The sequence below is a fragment of the Mus caroli genome, chromosome 10, assembly GCF_900094665.2.
Source record: "Mus caroli chromosome 10, CAROLI_EIJ_v1.1, whole genome shotgun sequence".
Taxonomy (NCBI): domain Eukaryota; kingdom Metazoa; phylum Chordata; class Mammalia; order Rodentia; family Muridae; genus Mus; species Mus caroli.
The window spans coordinates 39,461,229-39,482,757 of NC_034579.1; the positions used below are offsets into that span (position 1 = coordinate 39,461,229).

At 46.4% G+C, this 21,529-nt stretch overlaps 1 protein-coding gene across 1 annotated transcript in view; it reads left to right on the forward strand.

The window, feature by feature from the left end:
* Rtn4ip1 (reticulon 4 interacting protein 1) overlaps window positions 1–21,149 on the forward strand; it is a 48,245-nt gene extending 27,096 nt beyond the window's left edge. Inside the window, exons 6-9 of the mRNA XM_021174364.2 lie at window positions 329–465; window positions 5,958–6,141; window positions 9,705–9,797; window positions 20,642–21,149. Of these exons, the coding sequence (XP_021030023.1) occupies window positions 329–465; window positions 5,958–6,141; window positions 9,705–9,797; window positions 20,642–20,749 (522 nt within the window). The 3' untranslated portion in view covers window positions 20,750–21,149. The remainder of the gene's footprint in view (window positions 1–328; window positions 466–5,957; window positions 6,142–9,704; window positions 9,798–20,641) is intronic.
* The last annotated feature ends 380 nt before the right edge of the window (window positions 21,150–21,529 follow it).

The following is a 21,529-nucleotide window of genomic DNA, read 5'->3' on the forward strand; positions in this document are numbered from 1 at the left end:
AAACCCTGTCTCGAAAAACAAAAAAAAAAAAAAAAAAAGAAGGTGCTAAGGTTGAAGCTTGTAACTCTCCTGTCTTTTCTGATCCTGGTGAAGCACTGCATAAACTGCAAGACAGCAAGGTTGTCTTACCTGTGGAAGATGAGATCTAGTGGGATTTTCTTGACAACATTTGTACCGTATCGGATAGGTAGCGTCCTGCAGTTCTTGTTAAGAGGGGAACTTAAAAGTTCTCTAGAGATTACACTCAGAAGTGTACACCTGGGCCCAGTGCTTTCTTTTAAAAATGCAATGTTTTCTCTTTCCCCTCTTCTCCCCCTCTCCTTGGCAGGTAATGAAAGCATGGGGGGCTCATGTGACAGCCGTTTGCTCGAAAGATGCCAGTGAACTTGTGCGGAAGCTTGGAGCAGATGAAGTCATTGATTACACATTGGGAAGTGTGGAAGAGCAATTGAAATCTCTAAAACTGTGAGTAGTAGAGCAATGTTCCTGTGGGGAAGGAGGCACTGTACAGTTGAGTGTGCAGGTCTGAGGGCGGTTGGTGGCTTCTGGTCACGCTGCAGTCTTCTAGAAGAGTCAAAAGATTCTTGTCCTTTGGATTCATTCCACATAGTATGTACTTTGGAAGTTACTTTTTATCCGTGGTCTGATGGATGATAAACCAGTTTTTGTTGCTGGCTTATCAGAAGTCTGAAGGCAGTATTGGGAAGTGTGGGTCCTTCTGTGGCGTCATTACAGGAAGAACAGAAAGGAGGACATAACCACATAATTATTACTAAACAGTCCCAGTGTTTCGGCTCAGTAAGGACAGAGGAAAAAAACAGTGTAAGAATAAACGCTGGCAGGGAGCAGTGTGGTGCATGCCAAATGCCAGGAAGCCAGCCTGTGGTTTGGCCTAAGGTAACAGATAGGATGGACCTGGGAAATCTCTCAAGCCCTGTTGCTTTTGACTGTGGTCTGTCTGAAGGTACAGCTCACAAGTATTTGGCTACAATTTCAGAGTTTCTTCTTTCTTTTCTAAAGTCCATTTTCAGAAGCCATACTGATTAGAAGTATAATTTTGAAGGTTAGAAACAAAACAGGTTGCTCCTCTGCAGTGCTCCTCTCTGCAGTGCCTGGGGCAGCCAGCTAACACCTTGTGTGTTCTGTCCTTATGGAGCTTCAGTTGTTGCCAGGCACTGTTGTAGACACTGGACACTGGTGAGCCAGGCATACCTCCTCCCTCACAGAGCATACGCTCCATTTGGAGGGGTTTTTAGTAGCTAGTGCTTGCCTTATTCAGGGTCACTGTGAAGAAACACCATGAGCAAAGAGGCTTGGGAACAAAAGGACTTATTTGGCTTACACTACATCACTGTTTTTCATGGAAGTTAAGTCAGGATGGGAACTCCAACTGGGCAGGAACCTGGAGGCAGAGGCTTTGGAGGGGTGTGCTTATGGGCAGTCACTAATAAGAAAATGCCCCCAGGCCCGCCTATAGCCCAATCCTATGTAGGGATTTTCTCAGTTGAGCTTCCCTCTTCTCTGATTATTCTAGCTTGTGTAAAGTCGACATAAGACTAGCCAACACAACTGACTCCTTGTCAGCTTAAACATCACTGTCAAGCCTTTCCTTTCTTGTTTGTCCCCAAGACCACATTAATAAAGATATCACAATATAAAATGTTTTACAAACTATTGAAAAGTCTCAACCTTACAAATTCAAACACTTTGAAAGTTGTCTCTTTAAAAATACCTAGTCTCTTAAAATCTCAAGTTCATAAAATTCCAACCTGCCCCCTTTCCTTCCCGCCCAAGTTAAAGTCATCTGGGGTCCTTCAAGGGTCTTGGGTCACTTGTTTGGCTCCACCCTCTGCAGCACACACAAGCTTGCCTCTTCTAAGCTGGGGCAGGATCCACTTTGCTGTTCTTGGTGCCCATACCATGGTACCGGCATCTCCAAATTGCTGGGGGCTCTGCTGCAACTGGGTTGCACATTCACCAATAGCCTTTCCTGAGCTCTCTTCATGGTGCCAAGCCTCAGCTGCCTCTCATGATCCTTTCATGTCTTCAAAACCAGTACCACCTGGGTGACTCTTATACGTTATAAAGTTTGGCTGCCAGCAGGAGATCCAACTGTGGCCACCTCAAACACAGCTCTGTGTGCTACTTGAAGAAGTATTTCCTAAAAAGATTTCACTTTAGTGATGGTGGTCTCTTCTTAGTCACTGCTAATAACTTAGCTCCATTGACCACACCTTCCATTGTCGCAGTGAAGCAAAGGTTTTACTTCTGAGGTTCTGGTCTCTTGTTAATCACAGCCTATATTCTTCAGCTTCAGAGCCTCAGATTCTCAATTCAGAATAGCAAATAGCCTTGACAGAGTCTTGAAGAGATTCTCAGACTTCCCTCTAGAACTTCACAAGCCAGGCCCCCATAGTCTGCATTGCTCTCAACATTCTTTTCTCCTGGGCTTCCAAAGAATAGTTCACCAAGCTCTGAACACCCAATATCTTATCCAAAGTTCCAAAGTCCTTTCACAAGCCCCAACCAAAGCAACATGGTTAGGTCTATCACAGCAATGCTCCACGACCCTGGTACCAGTTTGTCCTAGTTAGACTTTCTATTGCTGTGATGAAACATTGTGATCAAAGCAACTTGAGGAGGAAGGGTTCATTTGGGTTCCGCTTCCATATCACTGTTCGCCATTGAAGAAAGTCATGGTAGTGTAGAAGTTAGGTCTGGTTCCTCCTTCCAGCCCAGTGCTCCCAGAAAAAGACGCAGACTCAAAATATATTTACAGATACCTTGGCCATATAACTAGGCTCTTCTCTGACTATATCATAACTAAAGATAACCCATTTACTCTAACCTACATTCTGTCACTTGGCTGGTTACCTGTGCTCAGGGATCAAGCATCTATCTCGGTACATCTTCCCATGTGAATCTTCCATGCCTCACACTATCCCAGAATTTTTTCTGCCTCCCAGATGCCCCACCTTCTATTTCCTGCCTGAGCCATGGGTCATCAGATTTATTTCTGACAGGTACCACATCCATATATAAGACAGTCTTTCTACAGGACAGGAACTCAAAATAAGCAGGGACCTGGAGGCAGGAGCTGGTGTAGAGGCCATGGAGGGTGCTGCTTACTGGCTTGCTCTTTATGAGTTGCTCAACATCCTTTCTTTCAGAACCCAGGACCACCAGCGCAGAGATGGCTCCAACAAACAGCTGGGCCCTTCTCCATCAATCACTAATAAAGAAAATACCCTATAGGCTTGCCTACAGTGGATCTTATGTACGCATTTTCTCACTCAAGCCTTCTCTCTAATGACACTAGCTGTGTCTATCCAGCACAGTGCTCTATGGAACGTTGAAGCGGGGAACAGGAGAAAACTGCATAGGGAGGAGGTGGTCACAGTGGGTAGTAAAAGAATCTGCATTAAAGAAGCACTACTTGGTCTAGAGGCTTCAGTTAAGCTTGTCTTGTTCTTGGCTTATGTCTCCTCCTGCTATATAGTATTTGATTGTGTGTGTGTGTGTGTGTGTGTGTGTGTGTGTAAGTGGAGGACAAAAGAGGGTATCACTTGTCCCCCTCTACCACTCTCCACCTGGTCCTTTGAGGCAGGATCTCTCCCTAAAACTGGGATTCATGTTTTCTTGGCTAGACTGTAAGCTAGCAAGCATGAGTGATCTTCCTGCTTCCAGCTCCTCTGGAACTGGGGTTTAGCATGAACCAGATGCTATCTTGTTAAACAGTGCTGGAATCCAAGTTCTGTCCTCAGGATGGTATGGCGAATAGTCTTAAGGACCAGACTATCTCTCAAGCTCTTTCTTTAATTATTGAGGGAACCTAGAAGAACAGTTGTTCTTATTTGAAGCAAAAGTTCATGTGAAGCTCCTGTGTCAAGAACATATCTAATGTGATTGAGAATTCAGAGCTAAGCATCTGAGTGTCAGGGTGTGTGCTTCTGTAGGGTGAACCATGAACCACGGTCTCCAGGGATTGGCTTCTGGATAGCAGTAGTTGATCTCCTGTTTTCTGCTGTTGGTAAGAGCAGCATGACCCAAAGACCATGGCCAACCCATTCCCCTCTGTTGACCTTTAATTGTATCTGTGTTTGTGATTCATTTCCAAAGGAGATCCTGACTGCCAGATTACTAAAGGACACTTCGTCTGGCCTCTCAGATCAGTGTGACAATCCCCTCAGCTTCTCTAAGCAAGTGCTCATGCCTTCATGAGCCTTCCTGGTTGTCCTTTTTCAGTAGGGGCTTTTCTGGCATATAAATGCAGGCCTTTATCCTTCCTTCCTTCCTTCCTTCCTTCCTTCCTTCCTTCCTTCCTTCCTTCTTTCCTTCCTTCCTGTTTCTTTCCTCTCTCTTCCTCTTCATTCCTGTTGTTGTGAAGAGACACCATGACCAAGGCAACTTATAAAAGAAAGCATTTGATTACATCAACAACTGTGTGTGTGTGTGTGTGTGTGTGTGTGTGTGTGAGAGAGAGAGAGAGAGAGAGAGAGAGGTTCACTAACTGGGAATGGCATTGGCTTTTGAGACCTCAAAGCTCACCCCCAAGTACATCTCCTACAAGGGCACATTTCATAATCGGTCCCAAACACTTCCACCAACTGGGAACAAATCATTCAAATACATGAGCCTGTCGGGGCGGTTCTGATTCAAACCAGCAGACAGTTTAGTTGAAGTCGGTCTTTATAATTATAACCTCTGTTTAGAGGTTGAACTCTGAACCTGTCTGTAGTAAACTTGTGACTTCCTCCAAGGAATGACTTTCTTGATATTTGAATCTTAGAAATTTTACAGCAAGAAAGAGTTTGAAATCTCTTTCTAATCCAATTAATTATACTGTGGTTGAGAAAGCAGAGGTGGTGGCTTTATGGATGTTTGGTTAGTTCAAGGTCATGCCATCAATCATTCCTGGTGTAACTGAGCCTGCAGCTTGTCTCCGGACTTCTTTTCACAGTTTGCCATTCCACAACAGTAGTTAAGGTTACCACAGATTAAATAGCCTCATACAGTGCATTAGGAATACAGTAGAAACTTTCCGAATGAGAGGTGTGATCCTCTGCTAAGGTCACTCCTGCCTTGCTTAGCCTTTAATTTTTGTCTGTCTGTAGTTTAATCCCATGAAAGACTTGGTACCCTTGAAGCTGGCCAGAGCTAGTTTAGAAGCTTTGATGTTTGACTTCCTCCAGATGAATCTGGAAGGGGGAAAAAAACTTTACCCAAGAGGAATTCTCCAGCTGATTAGTTTAATTTATACACCTGCATTTTCTAAACAGAACTTTGAAAGTGCTTAAAAGCTTTTGTGGGGTTCTATCCCTTTTGAGCGTGGTATAATATTATAACAGTATTAGTTAGATTTAGAGATTTGAGTATCTGTCAGTTCTGTGAAGCCTATTATGACAACTTAGGGGGGTGGGCATGTCAGACTAACACTGAAGGCTGAGGGGAGGGCGTTGTTTTTTCTTTTTTTCTCTCTTTTTTTCTTTTGTGGGTTATTTTGATGCTGTATATAAAACACAAAAAGAACATTGCAGAAGATAAAGAGGACACATTTCTGACAAGTCATTTTTATGGGCAAACACTTTGAGTATACGTCTCTTCATGGAATCATGTATACTGAAAAATACACTGCTGATATGGGAGCCAGTTCTGCAGTCCTCACCATGACGGCAGGGTTTCTCAGCCTGATCTTCAGGGACTGCATGAGATCGGTTCTCCGAATAGTGACCCAAATGACCTGGCTCGGACCCACTTGCTTATGGTGTACATGAGCCGAGCAGATGGGCCTTCTCCCCTCCACCAAAGGCAGCCCCCTTTGCTCTGTGGGATGATGCATTGTGCATGGTTTGTGAGCTGCCGCTGAATACACCCTGTAGCCAACTGCAGATGGAGTAAAGAGGCTCTGTGACCCGGGTAGAGACTGGCAGTGTGTTTATTTGATCCTTTCTCTCTAGGTTTGACTTTATCCTTGATAACGTTGGTGGATCTACTGAAACATGGGCTCTAAATTTTCTCAAGAAGTGGTCAGGAGCTACCTATGTGACTCTGGTGACTCCTTTCCTCCTGAACATGGACCGACTGGGTGTTGCTGATGGCATGTTGCAGACAGGAGTCACCGTGGGTACAAAGGCATTGAAGGTAGGAAGGAAAGTCTTGATTGGTGGGAGTGAGCAGGTACCTATTGGGAATTGGTTTGCCACTTGGCCACTTTCTCTTCTCTTGGAGCCAGCCTACCACAGGGACTGCTAGCATGGTCTCTAGACTCAAAAAGCAGGGTTCAGATTCTGACCTCAGTGTAGTAGCTGTGTGACCCTGAGCATATTGCTTTCTGTTTTTAAGCCCAGGGTCTTTGCCCATAAGGTGAGGTTGCTAATCTGTATACTTTCCTGTGCTGCTGTAAGCATTAACAGACAATCCACGTCAAGAGCGTGGCACAGGCCTCGGACATAAAGGCTTCTATTCATGCAGTTTGTCATTAGCTGTTATTACCTCTCCTGATTCCATGGGATCCACCTTCTGCTTCCTTCCTGCCTCTCTCTAAAGGTTTGCTTTCTCAGCAGCCTGAAAACATGCACAGAACCTTGTACATGAAGGTAGATTTTTCCTAAGGCAGTCTGTAGCTCCTGTGCTCATGGCAACAGCAGGATCTACCACTGGTTCCCAGACAGAGGCCTGTGAGATGCACAACCTTAAGGAAGCTGTAGTTTCACTTCAGCAGCTGTAAGGGTGATGGATCTCGCCCTGTCCCAACATTGCTTATCTCTGCTGAATTACTGTTGACTGATGGGAGTTTGGGTGACTTTAGATTCGTCAGGTTGACTGTATTGACAGGCCACTACATCTAGGACTTTGTGATGCTCTAATGGCCAAACTGAATGCCCCCAGAGAGTGTTAGGCCTTGGAAATTAGTACACATAGCCTCAGCTACAGAACTGAGAGTAAGGCCTAAGTGACTCCTCTCTACTGAATGCTATCAACTCTTGTCACCACAGAGGGGATAGAGGGGACAGAGGCTGATAATTTCAGGTTATAAATTAGGGTAATATATTGGATTAAAGGGGAAATGATATACACGATAAAAGAAAATAAAGATAAATAAAGAGAAATGTAGACCAGGCTGGCCTTGAACTGCCTTAAAGCTGTGTGCCACCACCACCCAGAATGTTGTTTTCTTAATTAGACTAGGTATGTCAGATTTAAGGCCCTCAAGTAGGAAGGCCCTCAAGGTAAAAGCTTGTTCATCGGTGGACTTAGCCAGCCTCACTGTGTGGACTTAGCCAGCCTCACTGTGTGGACTTAGCCAGCCTCACTGTGTGGACCTAGCCAGCCTCACTGTGTGGACCTAGCCAGCCTCACTGTGTGGACCTAGCCAGCCTCACTGTGTGGACTTAGCCAGCCTCACTGTGTGGACTTAGCGAGCCTCACTGTGTGGACTTAGCCAGCCTCACTGTGTGGACTTAGCCAGCCTCACTGTGTGGACTTAGCCACCTTTACTGTGTGACTGTTTTTAGCCCTTTCCTTCCATTGGTCTCTTTCCTTTTTTCTGCATATTTTTAATGAGCTTCTAGGGATTGAACTTGGCCTCACCGATGTTGAGCAAGAAGTGCCACTGAGTCACAGCCTGGCCCTTGAGATGGTTTTTTTGTTCTCTTTTCTTTTTGATGGGGTTTCATTATGGAGGCTAGGTTTGCCTGTGTGATCCTCCTGCCTCACAGATGTAAGCCACTGTGCTCAGCCTTTAACTGCTACTTTAAGACAAGTTATTATTTTTATCTTATGTGTGTATTTCCTGCATGCATCTTATGTGTGTATGTATTTCCTGCATGCATGTATGTATGTATGCTGTGTGTGTACCTAGTTCCATTAGAGACAAGAAGAAAATGCTAGATCCCTTGGAACTGGAGTTGAGGACGATTGTAATCCACCACGTAGGTACTGGGAACCAAACCCAGATCCTCTGCCAGATCAGCAAGTGCTGAGCCATCTCTAGCCCCCATTAAGTTATGCTAAAAATTAACTTGGGCACCACTTAGATTTAGAAATGTAGACTTTGGTTTCTTAAATTCCAAGGCCTTACCTTGCTACAGATAGTAAAGAGTAACGAGACAACTCGCTACCCTTACACACGCGTGGTGCAGAGGTGAGCAGAGTGGCTGCTGAGTCATTTCACTTCTTTCAGACAGTGTCCAGAAGCAATTTAAGGAAAACCATAAAGGTAGTTGTGGGCAGGAAAAGAATCTTAACTGTTCTTTGTTTCAAAACTTGGGGTTCCAGACTTTAAAAGGCGAGCTTAGCCTGTATGTAAGACTTCACAGTTGTATGGAAAGACTTTATAAATGAACCTCCAAAGTTGTCCTTTGAGAGCACAGCGGCTCAGCTCTCTCTTTCCTCTCACTGGAAAGATGATAGTGGTAAAGACTTGTCAAACAGATCTAAAAGTGCATGGTTAACACCTCATCGTCACACTTCTAACCCTGACACACTTGGTTTTACCGTCTCAGCCGTAGTGGCCTGGGAAGACGCCTTGTAATAGAGCATGAACTGGGCTATTACAAATCAAGTGGCTGTCTCTGCAGAGGAGCGTACTGTGAAGGACTTCACATGTGGCAATTGTGGCCATTTTAGCTCCCTTTTGTTACCCTGAACAGTTACCAGAATGTTGTCACTGTGGTCCTGGAACCAATGGCAGACCTTAGGAGATCAGCTAAACCGGTCTCCTGTGGTTGTCATTTACTGAGTAGACCCTGTGCTGGGCACAGCTTAGCATATCAGTGACAAACTACATACACTGAGTCAGCCTTTGACTGTTAGCGTTCTCATGACTCTGCATGTGGATGTGACCCACAGTGTGGGGAGCCCTGCTCTACAACAGCTGCGATCAGATGGACTCCCTGCCCTCCTTGGTAGCAGGGCAGAGCCTGAGTGACGTGGCACTAAGAGTCCTTGTCCACCTGAGGACTCAGGTCCCGCAGAGATGTCTCAGAGCTTGGCATACTCCGTTTGATGATGTTACCCTCAGCTCCTGCACAAAGGCAGCACTGTCTGAATGTAGCTTGGGCCATGAGACCGTGTCCCAAGAGTGCAAAGAGTAGCAGTTGTAAGTGGGCAGAGGCAGAGGTGAGCCTCGCTGTGTACAGTCTGTCCACCTTTATCTTGAGAGGTTTTGTTCCACAAAGACTAGATGGCTTGGTGTTACCATGAGTAGGCCCAGCCGTGATATAAAACTATTTTATACTCTTTCTTTGAAGCTTCTTTTATTCCTGTCAGAGAAACAGAAAACAACTTTTAGTGACTCTTGTTCCTAAAGCAGTTTTAAATGTAAGAAGTCTCTTTTTCGGCTTCCTGCATTACCTCCGTGGGGAATGCCTAGGGTGGTCCCTAATTCCTTGTAGGTAAGCAGTCACATGCATGGGACTATTTGGACTGTCATTTAAGAAAAGCTTTCCTGTGTTGCTTATGCAGGAAGATGCCTGAGTTTACACAGAGAAGTCATACTCATTTGCTTATTCTGTAAATGCTATGCAGTATCTGCTCTCAGTCAGTCACCAGGCCAAGGTCCTGGGCACGCAATCACACATCAGCGTGAAATGGGCAATGGGTTGGTTCATATGTCTTGGTCATGCACGGCATGTCTGTCGTTAGCTGCAGTTAGCCAGGTCTTCTTTTCTATACACTTACCATGGTTATTTTCTTCCTTTCAGCATCTCTGGCAAGGAGTCCATTACAGATGGGCCTTCTTCATGGCCAGCGGTCCATATCTAGATGAAATTGCAGAACTGGTGGATGCAGGAAAGGTAGGTCCACCCACAAACCCTTTTACTGGTGACTGTGTTGTCGGTACTCCTCCTGTAGACTGTCCCCCCAGGCCTCATCCTTGGGAACACCACAGGAGGAGGGAGGGAGCTGGGTGTTGTTTCTGTTGCCATAGGGTTCGTGGAGAAACTGCTTGGTGTGCACAGTAACTCACCCCCTGTTTAGTCTACCCTTGGTTTATACATCAAGGGACAAGCCAGGGAGGGGCACTATATGAAATTCTAAAGGTGCACAAGTAGCAAGTAGCCAAGCTGGGATCTGAGCTGGGGGCCTAGTATTTTGGTGTTGATCTTTGAAAGATGGCATCCTCTGCACAAAGAGGAGAAGGTGCCTGCAGGTTCTCAACTCCTGGAGCTGCCTTGGTGATGGCAAGCAGTATTGGATCTAACCCCCCAACACCTGGGCGAGAAGTAGTTCCCCAGCTTCCAGTCCAAGGTTAGCGTGTACTAAACATAGGCATGGTTCAGAAGGGTGCAGGCACCGGCAAGGATGGCCTGAGCAGAGACAACCACTGCTGCTCTTGGCTGCTGCCACCTGACCTGTAGGGACGTCACAGAAAATATTGCTGTTTTGTCCTATTGACAGTGTCCTTTGCCTTACCGAAGCTTTTCAGTTTCATGAGGTCCCATTTATCAATTATTGACTTAAAGTCTAAGCCATCAGTGTTCTGTTCAGAAAATTTCCCCTGTGCTAGTGTGTTCGAGGTTATTTACCACTTTCTCTTCTATTAGACTTGGTGTATCTGGTTTTATTTTGAGGTCCTTGATCCATTTGGACTTGAGCTTTGTGCAATATTAAAGTGTCTGTAGGTGTGTGGGTTTATTTCTGTGTCTTCAATTTCTATTCCATCTCTGTACCGATACTATGCAATTTTTTTTAATCACTATTTCTCTGTAGTACAGCTTGAGGTCAGGGATGGAGATTCCTCCTGAAGTTCTTTTATTGTTGAGAATTGTTTTGGCTATCCTGGGTTTTTTGTATTTCCATATAAGGTTAAGGATTGTTCTTTCCATGTCTGTGAAGAATTGTATTGGAATTTTGATGGGGATGCATTGAATCTGTAGATTGCTTTTGGCAAGATGACCATTTTTACTATGTTAATCTTGCCAATCCATGAGCATGGGAGATCTTTCCATCTTCTGAGGCCTTATTCGACTTTCTTCTCCAGGGACTTGAAGATCTTCTCATACAGATCTTTCACTTGCTTGGTTAGAGTCACACCAAGGTATTTTATATTATTTGTGGCTACTGTGAAGAGTGCCATTTCCCTAATTTCTTTCTCAGCCCGTTTATCATTTGTATAAAGGAAGGCTACTGATTTGTTTGATTTAATTTTATATCTAGCCACTTTGCTGAAGTTGCTTATCAGCTGTAAAAGTTCTCTTGGAGGGAAGGCAGCCTCTCAGAGGCAAAGGGGAGGGAGAGAGGATGAAGGGAAGAACTCTTCAAGGGGGGACTGGGAGGGGGAACAACATTTGGGATGTAAATAAATAATTTAATTAAAAAGAGAAAAGAAGATGAATATTGCTAAGAGTTTTAGTTCTCCCTTTGGGGTATTGAGTCTTTTTGGGACTCCCCAGATTACCACCTTCAGTGGTTGTTGTTTTTTTTTTTTTTTTTTTTTTTTTTTAATTCTCATACAATAAATACATTCAATTGCAGCTTCCCCTCCCTCAGCTCTTCCCTGTCCTCTCCCCTGGATCCTGAGTGGCGACTTTTCAGACATTTAGGTTTGTTTGTTCAATTCTGTTAGCAGGAACTAATTTTTGAACCTTTTCATGGACTTCTCAGGGTTGGTGTGTCCTGAGTAGAAACAGCCTTGCCTTTTGTATGTCTAGGACTCCCCCACATCCCTCTGTGCTTTGATTTACTGCTACCAAGAAAGGAACCATCACTACATATGTGTGGGATGGAGCCCCACGATCGCAGAGGACTCTGGGGTTTGTCGTGATGTCTGCTGGAACTGCCCACATGCTTGTCATGCTCTCTTGTGTTCAAAATATCAGGACCTTGTCTCTACTTGGAAAGTGCTATTTACCCAACAGGGATGAGAGGGGATTTGTATATATGTACAGCTAAATTTGGCAGATAACCAGTAGGACAGCTCAGAAGGGGCAGGAGAGAAAGAAGAGGCCTTTGATGAGCACCTTGAGGAGGCCTGGAGGTTTCTGTCTTTGTCCTGCTCAGGCTGCAAAGCTTGGGACTTGTTTTGATAGGGAAGAGCTCTGGGCCTGTGTTAGCTGGTGGGTGACTCTGGGCACAGGGAGGTCAGGTGTCGCTCTCGCCAGGGCTCGCTGCCTGTGTATACTGGGAAGCTGAGGGAGTAACATCATACCTGGAAACTGCCATTAGAAGAGACTTGCTCAGCTGACCAAGGACAGTTCAATTCTTCAAAGCCCTGAGAAATGCTTAATGACCCTGGCTAGCAGGAGCTGTTAGTGATGTAAAGACACAGAACAGCTAAGCCAACTGCTCTAGGCTCTTAGATAAATGTATTCATAAGGTTCAAAACTGGAAGTTTAGGTTATTTCAATAACTGCCTTTGACTGCATCTCCCTGTCGCCGAGGTTCTGCTTGGCTTAGACAAAACCAGCATTATTGTTTCCTGAAAACCCCAAAGGCATCTGTTCAGCAGGACAGGACAAATGAGTAATGAGTCTGCGATCAGAGCTGGGAGCCTAGTATTTTGGTGTTGATCTTTGAAAGATGGCATCCTCTGCACAATGAAGAGAAGGTGCCTGTAGGTTCTCAACTCCTGGAGCTGCCTCAGTGATGGTGAGGCTGTCCTGGTGAGAGACATTTCCAGGTAAGAGGGAGAGCAGCATTGGATCTAAACCCCCAACACATGACAGAGTAGTAGTTCTGCGAGTAATGAATTGTCTTTCACTTGCTCTTCTGTTTTTAGAACACCCTTCTCATTTATTTCACATTAGGATATTAAGATGTCCGTCATTCTTTATTTTGTAAATAGCTATGTTAATGTTCCCCTGCACAGGTGTGCCAATATTTATTTGATCTTTTACAAACAGTGCTTCAGTGGATAACCCAGCTTTGTTTTAAGTGCTAACTGAGAGTATATTTGTTTCAGTTCTGGGAAATGCAATTACTGAGCCCCAAGTATTTTGAATAATAGTAAGACAGCAGCTTGTGAAATCCAGTCTGTTTAGTGTTTGCCCTGCAGCTCCTCCCTTCACTCTCGTGTCCTCTTGCCCTTTGCTTGTTTCACCTCAGGACTGACTTGTTCTGGAAATGTGAAGAAAACCTGGTGCTCATCACTTGTAACTTGCACTTCCTGGTTAAAAATGGAGTCTGGGGCTGAGGAGGTGGCTTCTTGGGTGAAGTGCTTGCTGCATGGGAACTGCAGCCACACACAGAGGCCAGCGAGGTGGTACAGGCCTGCAAGCTCAGCACAGGGAGGCTCCAGAGGTCTGCTGGCCAGTACATCTAGCCAGTCAGGGAATGCTAGGTTCCGTGACAGACTCTGCCTCAAAATAAAGTGGAGCAACAGAGGAAGACAGTTAATGTCAGCCTCTGGCCTCTAGTATACACATGGTGCATGCGTACAGAGACCACCTACTCACACACAAGCGTCTGGCTTAGGTCTTACTGTGGAGTCTTGTCAGCCCTGTGCGCACTGGTGAGCATGGAGAGGCTGCAGATCACAGTGCCACAGTACTGAGTAGTCAGACCCTCTCTCTCACTTTGCTCTCTGGCAGGGTGGCATTCTGTACATATTTCTGTCTTTAGAGTCCTCTGCCTTTACTGTGCCCACCATTCTCAGGCCCAAGTGGTACGGAGCTGACATTTACAAGTGTGTGGGGACCTTACAGTCATTTCTCCTAGAAATCAGACTCAGCCATTGCTTCACTGGACTGTGACCATGGGACTCATAGTAGAATTTTGTATATACATTTACACATACATTTAGATATATTGTAGCCATGCACAATTTAGGGCTAGATTTTAAGACACTGATATAATATTTTCAATGTCTTAGCCAGAGACTAGAATAATACAGTCAGTGAGCTAAACCAATTTTAGGTCTGTTTTGTTTTGTTTTGTTTGTTTTTTAACAAAGTTAAGAATGGCTTTCATATTTTAAACGCCTTTAAATTTTTTTATTATTTATTTTATGTATATATGTGTGGTGTGTGTGTCTGTATGTGTGTGCTACATGTATGTGTTTAGGTATTTGTGTAGTGTCTGTATATGTTCATATGTTTACAGGTACAAACACACCTGTGTATATGTGCACATGGTAGCCAGAGAACAAAACTGTTCTTGCCACCTTATTTTTTGAGAGAGGGCCTCTCACTGAACCTTGAACTAGACTGGCTGGCTAGAGAGCTCCAGGGATCTGTCTGTCTCTGCCTCCACTTGCTTGCCCCCCAGAGCTGGGGTTAGAGATGCACGCTGTCGTGCTCAGCTTTTAACGTGGGTGCTTAGGCTCTGGACTCAGGCCCTTGTGATTGTACCTACTTCTGCCTACTGAACCATCTCCGCAGCCCCAGCTTTTACAAGGCTTTACATTTGTAATGGATTTTTAAGTTTATTTTATTTTAATGGGTATGGGTGTTTTTGCCTGCATGTGTCTGTGTACCACTTATGTGCCTGATGCCTGTGCAGGCCAGAAGAGGGCATTAAATCCCCTGGGGTTGGAGCTACAGACAGTTTTGAGCTGCCCTGTGGGTACTGGGAATTAAAGCTGAGTCCTCTGGAAGAACAACTAGTTCTCCTAACAGATGAGCCATTTCTCCACCCCCTCTCCCCCAAAGAAGACAACAAAACAAAAACTGCAGATCATGTGTGGCCCAAAGCATTGCTCACTAATTAGTCTATTACTGAAAGTCTTCTAAGCCAAGTAGGACAACTGCTATGAGTTCAAAGCCTGGGCTATAATGTAAGACCCTGTACCAGCTTGCAATCAAAGCATACACATGGTGGGACTCATGGCTCTAGCTGCATGTGTAGCAGAGGATGGCCTGGTCAGTCATCAATGGGAGGAGAGGCCCTTGGTCCTGTGAAGGCTTGATGCCCCAGTGTAGGGGAATGCTAGGACCAGGAAGCCGGTGTGGGTGGGTTTGTGAGTGGGGGCTGGGGTAGGGAATAGGGGGGTTTTGGAGGGAAAACCAGGAAAGGGGACAACATTTGAAGTGTAAATAAAGTAAATATCTAATTAAAAAAAAAAAAAGAAGAAATTTGAGGCAAAGGAAAAAAAAAAGACACTGTATTTAAAAGAAAAAGAAAATAAATGAAGATAGAGAGGAGCTGAAAGTTCCCTAACCCTGAAGGAGAAGAATAAGAGAGAAGTTTCCTGGTCCTTTTCCCAGGTGCATTGTTAACTTGGCCGTAAGCAGAGAACTGATCACACACAGAAGAGGCCGAGGGGAAGCTGTGCTGGTGCCTGATGGCAGAGAGCAGCCTTCCCTGCTAGTGCTTCCCCTTCCTTCTGCAGCCGCTGCTCCCACAGCTGAGGGACCCGGGCTCTCAGACAGCACTGTGAAAGCACTGTTCTGACCCAGTCTCACAGGAGCACAGCATGGGGTCTAGAGAGCGGGGGTGTAACGAGCTGCTTCTGAAAGCTGGCCTTGGCATTATCTCCTAAGCACAACACGCATCTCCTGTGATACCATTTGGTGAATTGTTTGTAGTTGGGATTGAGAAAGCTGTGGCAAAAAGTAAGCCATGCTTATAGCATTGGTTAGCACAGGTTAGAAAGAGCGGACTTGCTACCTCTCGCCTGTCCTCAGGAGGCAGCTGCTGGGAAGAGTGACTCTGTATTGGGGAAAATGTATCCACTGCACCTTTAACCTAAGCACGGCTGCAAAGCCCTTTGCCACTTACTGTCACAGACTTAGGGAACTAGGGTGTGAGGGTTCTAGGTGGGCCAGGGTTCTGCCTGACCCAGTGCACAGGAATCCCGGGATATTGGTTGCTCTTGAGGAGGGGAACTAGGCGGCTAGAGACCAAGTGTGGAAGGAGGGGGCTTTACTCCCTTATCATGTGTGCTGTGTAATTTTAAATACCTGCTAGCCTCGAGCTCACAGGCTCAAGCGATTCTGTCACTTCAGCCCCCTGAGCAGCTGAGAGAACAGGATTGAACCACCTACCTCCCACTGACTGACTTAGTGACTGACTAATTGAGACAAAGTCTCACTGTGTAGCCCTGACTGGCCTAGAACCCTCTATATAGATGAAGCTAGTGTCAGATTCACAGAGATTAAAAGCCTGTGCCACTCCCGGCCCCTTTTAGCCTTTTGCGTATCCTTATCGGCACACTTACATTCCCCATACAAATTTTTTGTTTGTTTTTGTTTTGAGATAGGGTCCTGGTTGTCCTGGAACTCACTCACTGTGTAGATCTGGCTGTCCTCGAACTCACAGAGTTCTAGCTTTCTGAGTGCCAGGATTAAAGGCATGCACTACTATGCCTGCCTATGAAAAGTTTAAACCCCTTTAATGTCATGTACTTAATGCTCATGGGTCTCTTCAGAATTCTAGTTGACCATTCAAGCTTGGCTGAACAGTGACACAATCTTCCCTGAGTTCTATTTCATGCTTTCTGTGAGCTGTCACCTCCTGTCAGCACTGTCCACAGAGCTTTCTGTAGTGGTGGAAAAGCCTGTCCTTGTGGTCAGTAGCAGCCACTGAAGCACTTACAACCATGGAGGATTAGGGCTGTGGCTAGTGCAACTGGGAGACTGTGGCTAGTGCAATTGGGAGACTGGCCTTTTCAGTGTGGTTGCTCACTTGATTGATTTAACTAGTCACATGTGTCTAGACACGTGGCTTTGAAAGAGAATGCAGAGAGTTCTGAGATAGGTGATTTCCCATGCATGGCCAAGCTACCTTAATAGTAGACCATGATCCAAGCCTCAAGCTTCATACTGCGGCTGGATCCTGCTCCATTGGATCCTGACAAGCACTAGACAAGCTTACCAGATACCCCAGCATCTCATCCTGTAGCCTCGATGCTTCTGGGCTCCTTTTATCTTCTTGTTTATTTTTGCCTTTGGTCTCAGTACATAGCCCAGGCTGGCCTTGAATTAATATGCTCTCACACCTAGCCCAGGCTGGCCTTGAATTAATATGCTCTCACACCTAGCCCCAGGCTTTGGGGTCACATATGTGACCATCATGCCTGGCTTTTCTGATTTTTATTACCATGCTCTTGGAACTGTTTCTTCTACTCGCCTGGCTGGAAGGGACTGCTTCCTGGATGCTCTCCTGGTGGGTAGATCTGTTCTCTTGGAGCACAGCTTCACCCACCATCCTGCTCCTTTAATGTTCCTTTCTGAGCACAGGAAGTGCCTGAGAAACAGCAAGCTGGAACAAACTCTCCTCTTCCTGTTGTCTTATTATCCCTGGAGACTGAGAACCACCTTCCTCCTGACATTGACATTGACAGGCCTGGGAAGTCCTGGGCTAACAGAAACTGGGGGTGGCCATCCCAGACATGGCTCTGGGACTATGGTCCTGGTGGCATTCACAGGGGTGTGGATTTGGACTCGTGCCAGGAGCTCTTGAGTCTTCCTTGCTATCTGCCATCCTTTGGTCCGTCCTCATGTACCTTACCTTCTGAAAATTTCAGTTCTGTGCCTAGGGGATGTGCCTGCAGAGGACGAGGCTGTGGAGCTGGGGGAAAGTGGACAGACTAACTCCCCAAACACCTTCATGTCATCTGGCAGCACAGTCAAGGACCCCAGGTCCTCACTCTGGCTGTGCTCCTGAAACCTTTGGCTTTGCATGGACTACTGGAGCACTTGGGTTTCAGCTTCCTGTTGTAAATGCTCAGACACTCCATCCCCTGTAGCTCTTCCTGCCCCTCAAAGGCTTGCCCAGTGGCTGCTAAGCAGCAATGCTGTGTGTGGTAAGCTCATACCTAGGGAGGGTTCCATGTTAAAAGGATGCCAGGTGGCAAGTGCTAGATCCTGGGGTCTGTTTAAGGGAGGAAAGTGCACTCAGGAGACCCCACATGTGGCTCCCACACTGAGTAAGGGCTGCTGCTGTTTCCTGGTTGCCTGTGAGCCCTGGGTGTCTGGTGTGCCTATGTAGTGGGAAGTGTGGCTTTGCCTGCTTTATAACTGGGCTCCCCTTGCCAAATGCACTATAGCTGTGTCATCACATAATGTCCCACTTCACTGTGAGTAACCTTTCTGTCCCCTCTCTGGAGTTAACTCTGATCCCTTTATCTTTAACAGACAGGCATTCTAGGTCCAGTGTGTGGCTGTGCGTGGACACCGTCTCACATTATGCAGCTAATCTCCCCATACTGTCACAGATCCAGCCACTGGGGGCATTTGCTTGACTGTAGTTTGAAAGCCTTTTTTCCCCATTGTCATTTACGGGAATTGATAGATGACTCATTATGCCGTGGTCAGCCCTTTCCTGCTCTTTGTCACAAAGGGCCTGCCCAGTCAGATTAAAGTGCGCAGCCACCACAAGTTGCCCAGTCAACAGGTCAGCTTCTGTGGCTCTGGCAGAGGGCACTGAAGTGAGGCTGGCTTGATGGCTCAGGCAATGGGTTCTGGAGTGGAGGCTGTTTGTGAGCCTGCTCTAATCTAGTGATTTACAGGCAGGAGGCTTTGTGAGCTTTGAAGAAGGCAGGACTATGTGGATGGTAGTGTCTCGTGTATACAAATAAAGCAAAAAAAGGTCATAGATTCCCTTAGAAGTGTGTACATACCTTTCTGGAACTTAGTCTGATTGCACTGTACCAAGAGGCTCTGGGAAATGTCTTCCGTATGCTTGCAGGCCATCCATTTATGAACTAAATAGCCTTGGGTAAAGTGTCCCTGGAGCTCTCAGGGGAGTGAAGGGTTTAGAGTTCATGTGGAACACAACATGGCCCAGTGCCTTCCTTTCTCTTATGAGAGGAGACAGCTCAGCCCCTAGCATGTTTCTGCAGTGCTGTGCAACGAACGGTCTGGGGTCCTCCTCAGTGCTGGCAGTCATCAGTTAGTTAGTAGTACTCTATAAGCAGTCTCTCATATCATTTGTCTCTTCAGCTGACATGTGGAAGGAAGGTTAGGATTCAGTTGTGATAACTCACTGTAACCCCTGGCCACCTTTCTGCTCCTTCCTGGGTGGAGGTGAAAATCATCAGATGGTAGTGACAGGCCTGTGCAGTAGAGAGGGCAGCGGCAGTGACATCAGTTGAGTCCTGCCACATGGCACAGTAACTCAGCTCTGTGCTGCAGAATGTCAGAAGAAGGGACCATCACCTACCCGAAGGTTTGTACCTTGGGGGCTTCCCTCCCTCCAGCAGTGACGCTGCTTCCCACTTGTGCTGTGCCTCTGGGCTTGCAGACTCGTGGGTTCAGAAGAATCTTCATCCCGGAGGAGCCTGGGGAGCCTGGGCTCTGAAAGTCACATCAGAGGAAATTGCATCAGCTGCACCTGAATGTCCTAAAGCAGCTTATCCTTTGTCAGGGGAAGAGACTCATTTAGGCTCTGAGTCAGGGTGTGCCTCGTGGCAGCTGATCCTTGTCAGGGGAGCTGTGAGAAGCCGTTCAGGGAGGTGGCCAGGGACAGTGACTGTGTCTGCTGGACATTTGGGAGGAGGAGTTGAGGTGGACTTCTGCAGAGAGAGGGTGTTGCTGGGACCTGCTCTCAGGAGGCTTCTGTCAGTACTGAGGCACTGTACAGATAGCTGGCAGTACCCAGACCCTCTGAGGTGGCTGGGCTGGCGTTCCTCAGCGTGTACATGGTTAGCATTCTGCTGCTGCTGCTGAGAGGAAGGAATTCCCAAGGCCCAGAGAGCTCACACAGGACTCTTGCTTCCTGCCTCACTGCTTTTCCGTTAGTGCCTACGTGCCGGTATTGTACACGTAGGTATTATAGATGTCTAAAGATGAGGTCTATGCACAGATGCTTTCTGCTCTGACTAAATGTATATGCAGATGTTTAAGACGAGAAAACAAGCTGTGCTTGTGTGCTCCTTCCTGTACAGCAGGGAGCTCGTCAGAGCCTTGTGCTCAGCTGTGGTAAGTACATGATTTGAGAAGGGCTCGGTCATTCCTGGAGTAGCACAGAGGGAGAGTTCCTGCAGGTGAAGGCTAGAAAGGGCTGTGAGGCCAGGGGTGCAGGCGTGCAGAAGAGAGGCTAACAGACCTTAGCTTACAGAGTTAGAAAGTAACAGAGGCCCGGTGGGAAGGCTCAGTGTAATAGCATTTGCCAAGCAAGTCCGATGCCAGCCTTGATATTTAGTTTTATTTTATGTGCACTAGTGTTTTGCCTGCATTCTGTTTGTGTATGGGTGTTAGAGTCCCTGGAACTGTAGTTGCAGACAATTGTGAGCTGCCATGTGGGTGCTGGAAATTGACCCTTTGGAGTAGCAGCCAGTGCTCTTAACTGCTGAGCCATGTCTTCAGCCCCATGTGTAAGCAGGATAGGAGAGAGCCACTTCCTAAAAGTTGTCTTCTGATTTCTACATGAACCAGATAGGGCACTGATCTACAGCCACACCAGTCACACACACACACCCATACACACCCACACAACCACACATGACCACACACGCGCAACCACACTTTAGTAAATAAAATAGAATTTTGAACAAGTGGAAACGCCAAGCAGCTTGAAGGCCAAGGTTTGAATGTAGTGTCTGGGAATGTCAGGTTTGGGAGATGTGGCTGGGCTCTGAGCAGTAGTGTCAGCATGACAGAGTGGAGGGAGCTGGGGTAAAGTTGAAAAAAGTTGAAACTGAGGGTAAGATTGGAGAGGTGAGACGGAATGGGGAAACCGTTTCGGGGTAGCTGTAGACACTGCCTTGGACAGCCTCGGCTTTCTTATCAGCCTGTCGGTCTCTCCCTGTGTTTTACAGATCCGGCCAGTTATTGAGCAGACGTTCCCATTCTCTGAAGTTCCAGAAGCCTTCCTGAAGGTGGAGAGAGGCCACGCCCGAGGAAAGACTGTGGTTAATGTAGTTTAAATACATATATGGGCGAGCTGTCGGCTTGCTGCTCTCTCCTCGCCGAGTGCCTCGGACCCAGACATCTAGCCTTCACCACACATTCTCCCGAGTCAGATTTTAAGTTTCACAATCCGTGTAAAAATCTACTCCTGGACTGGTGAGAGAACTCCCAGATAAAGTTGCATGGCTGCCTGAGTTCAGTTCCTGGAGCCCACAGGAGGGAGTACTGATTCCACTACATTGTTCTCTCTCCCCCTCCCCCACTATGCACACACCTCTACAGAGATAAAGAAAATACATAATGCTTGTGTGGGCACACGCGCCAGGGGCACGTGAGGACATCACAGGGAACCTTTGGGAGCCAGTGCTAGCCTTTACCCATGGAGTCATCTCACTGGCCCAATAAAAAACATTTTTAGAAATATGTGTTTTAAAAAAATACTATTAAAATTATTTAAGTTGACCTAGAGAATAGAGTTTCTTCATGGCAGTCTACGTGGACATTCATGGGATGTAGCCTTTTGTGCCAATCATTTGCCAATGCTCAGTACAAAACTGCCAGCTCCTGCACTTGCCTGCAGTCAGTGGGAAGTACGTGGTGGTTTGTTTTAATTTACTTTGATTTTCTGTCATGTGTATGGATATTTGCCTATGTGTATGTGCACCACATGGCATGTCTTGTACCTGGGGCGCCCAGAGGTGGTTGTCAGGTCCCCTGGAACTGGAATTAACAGGTGATAGTGAGCTGCCATGTAGGCGCTGGGAATTGAACCTGGGTCCTCAGGAAGAGCAGCCAGT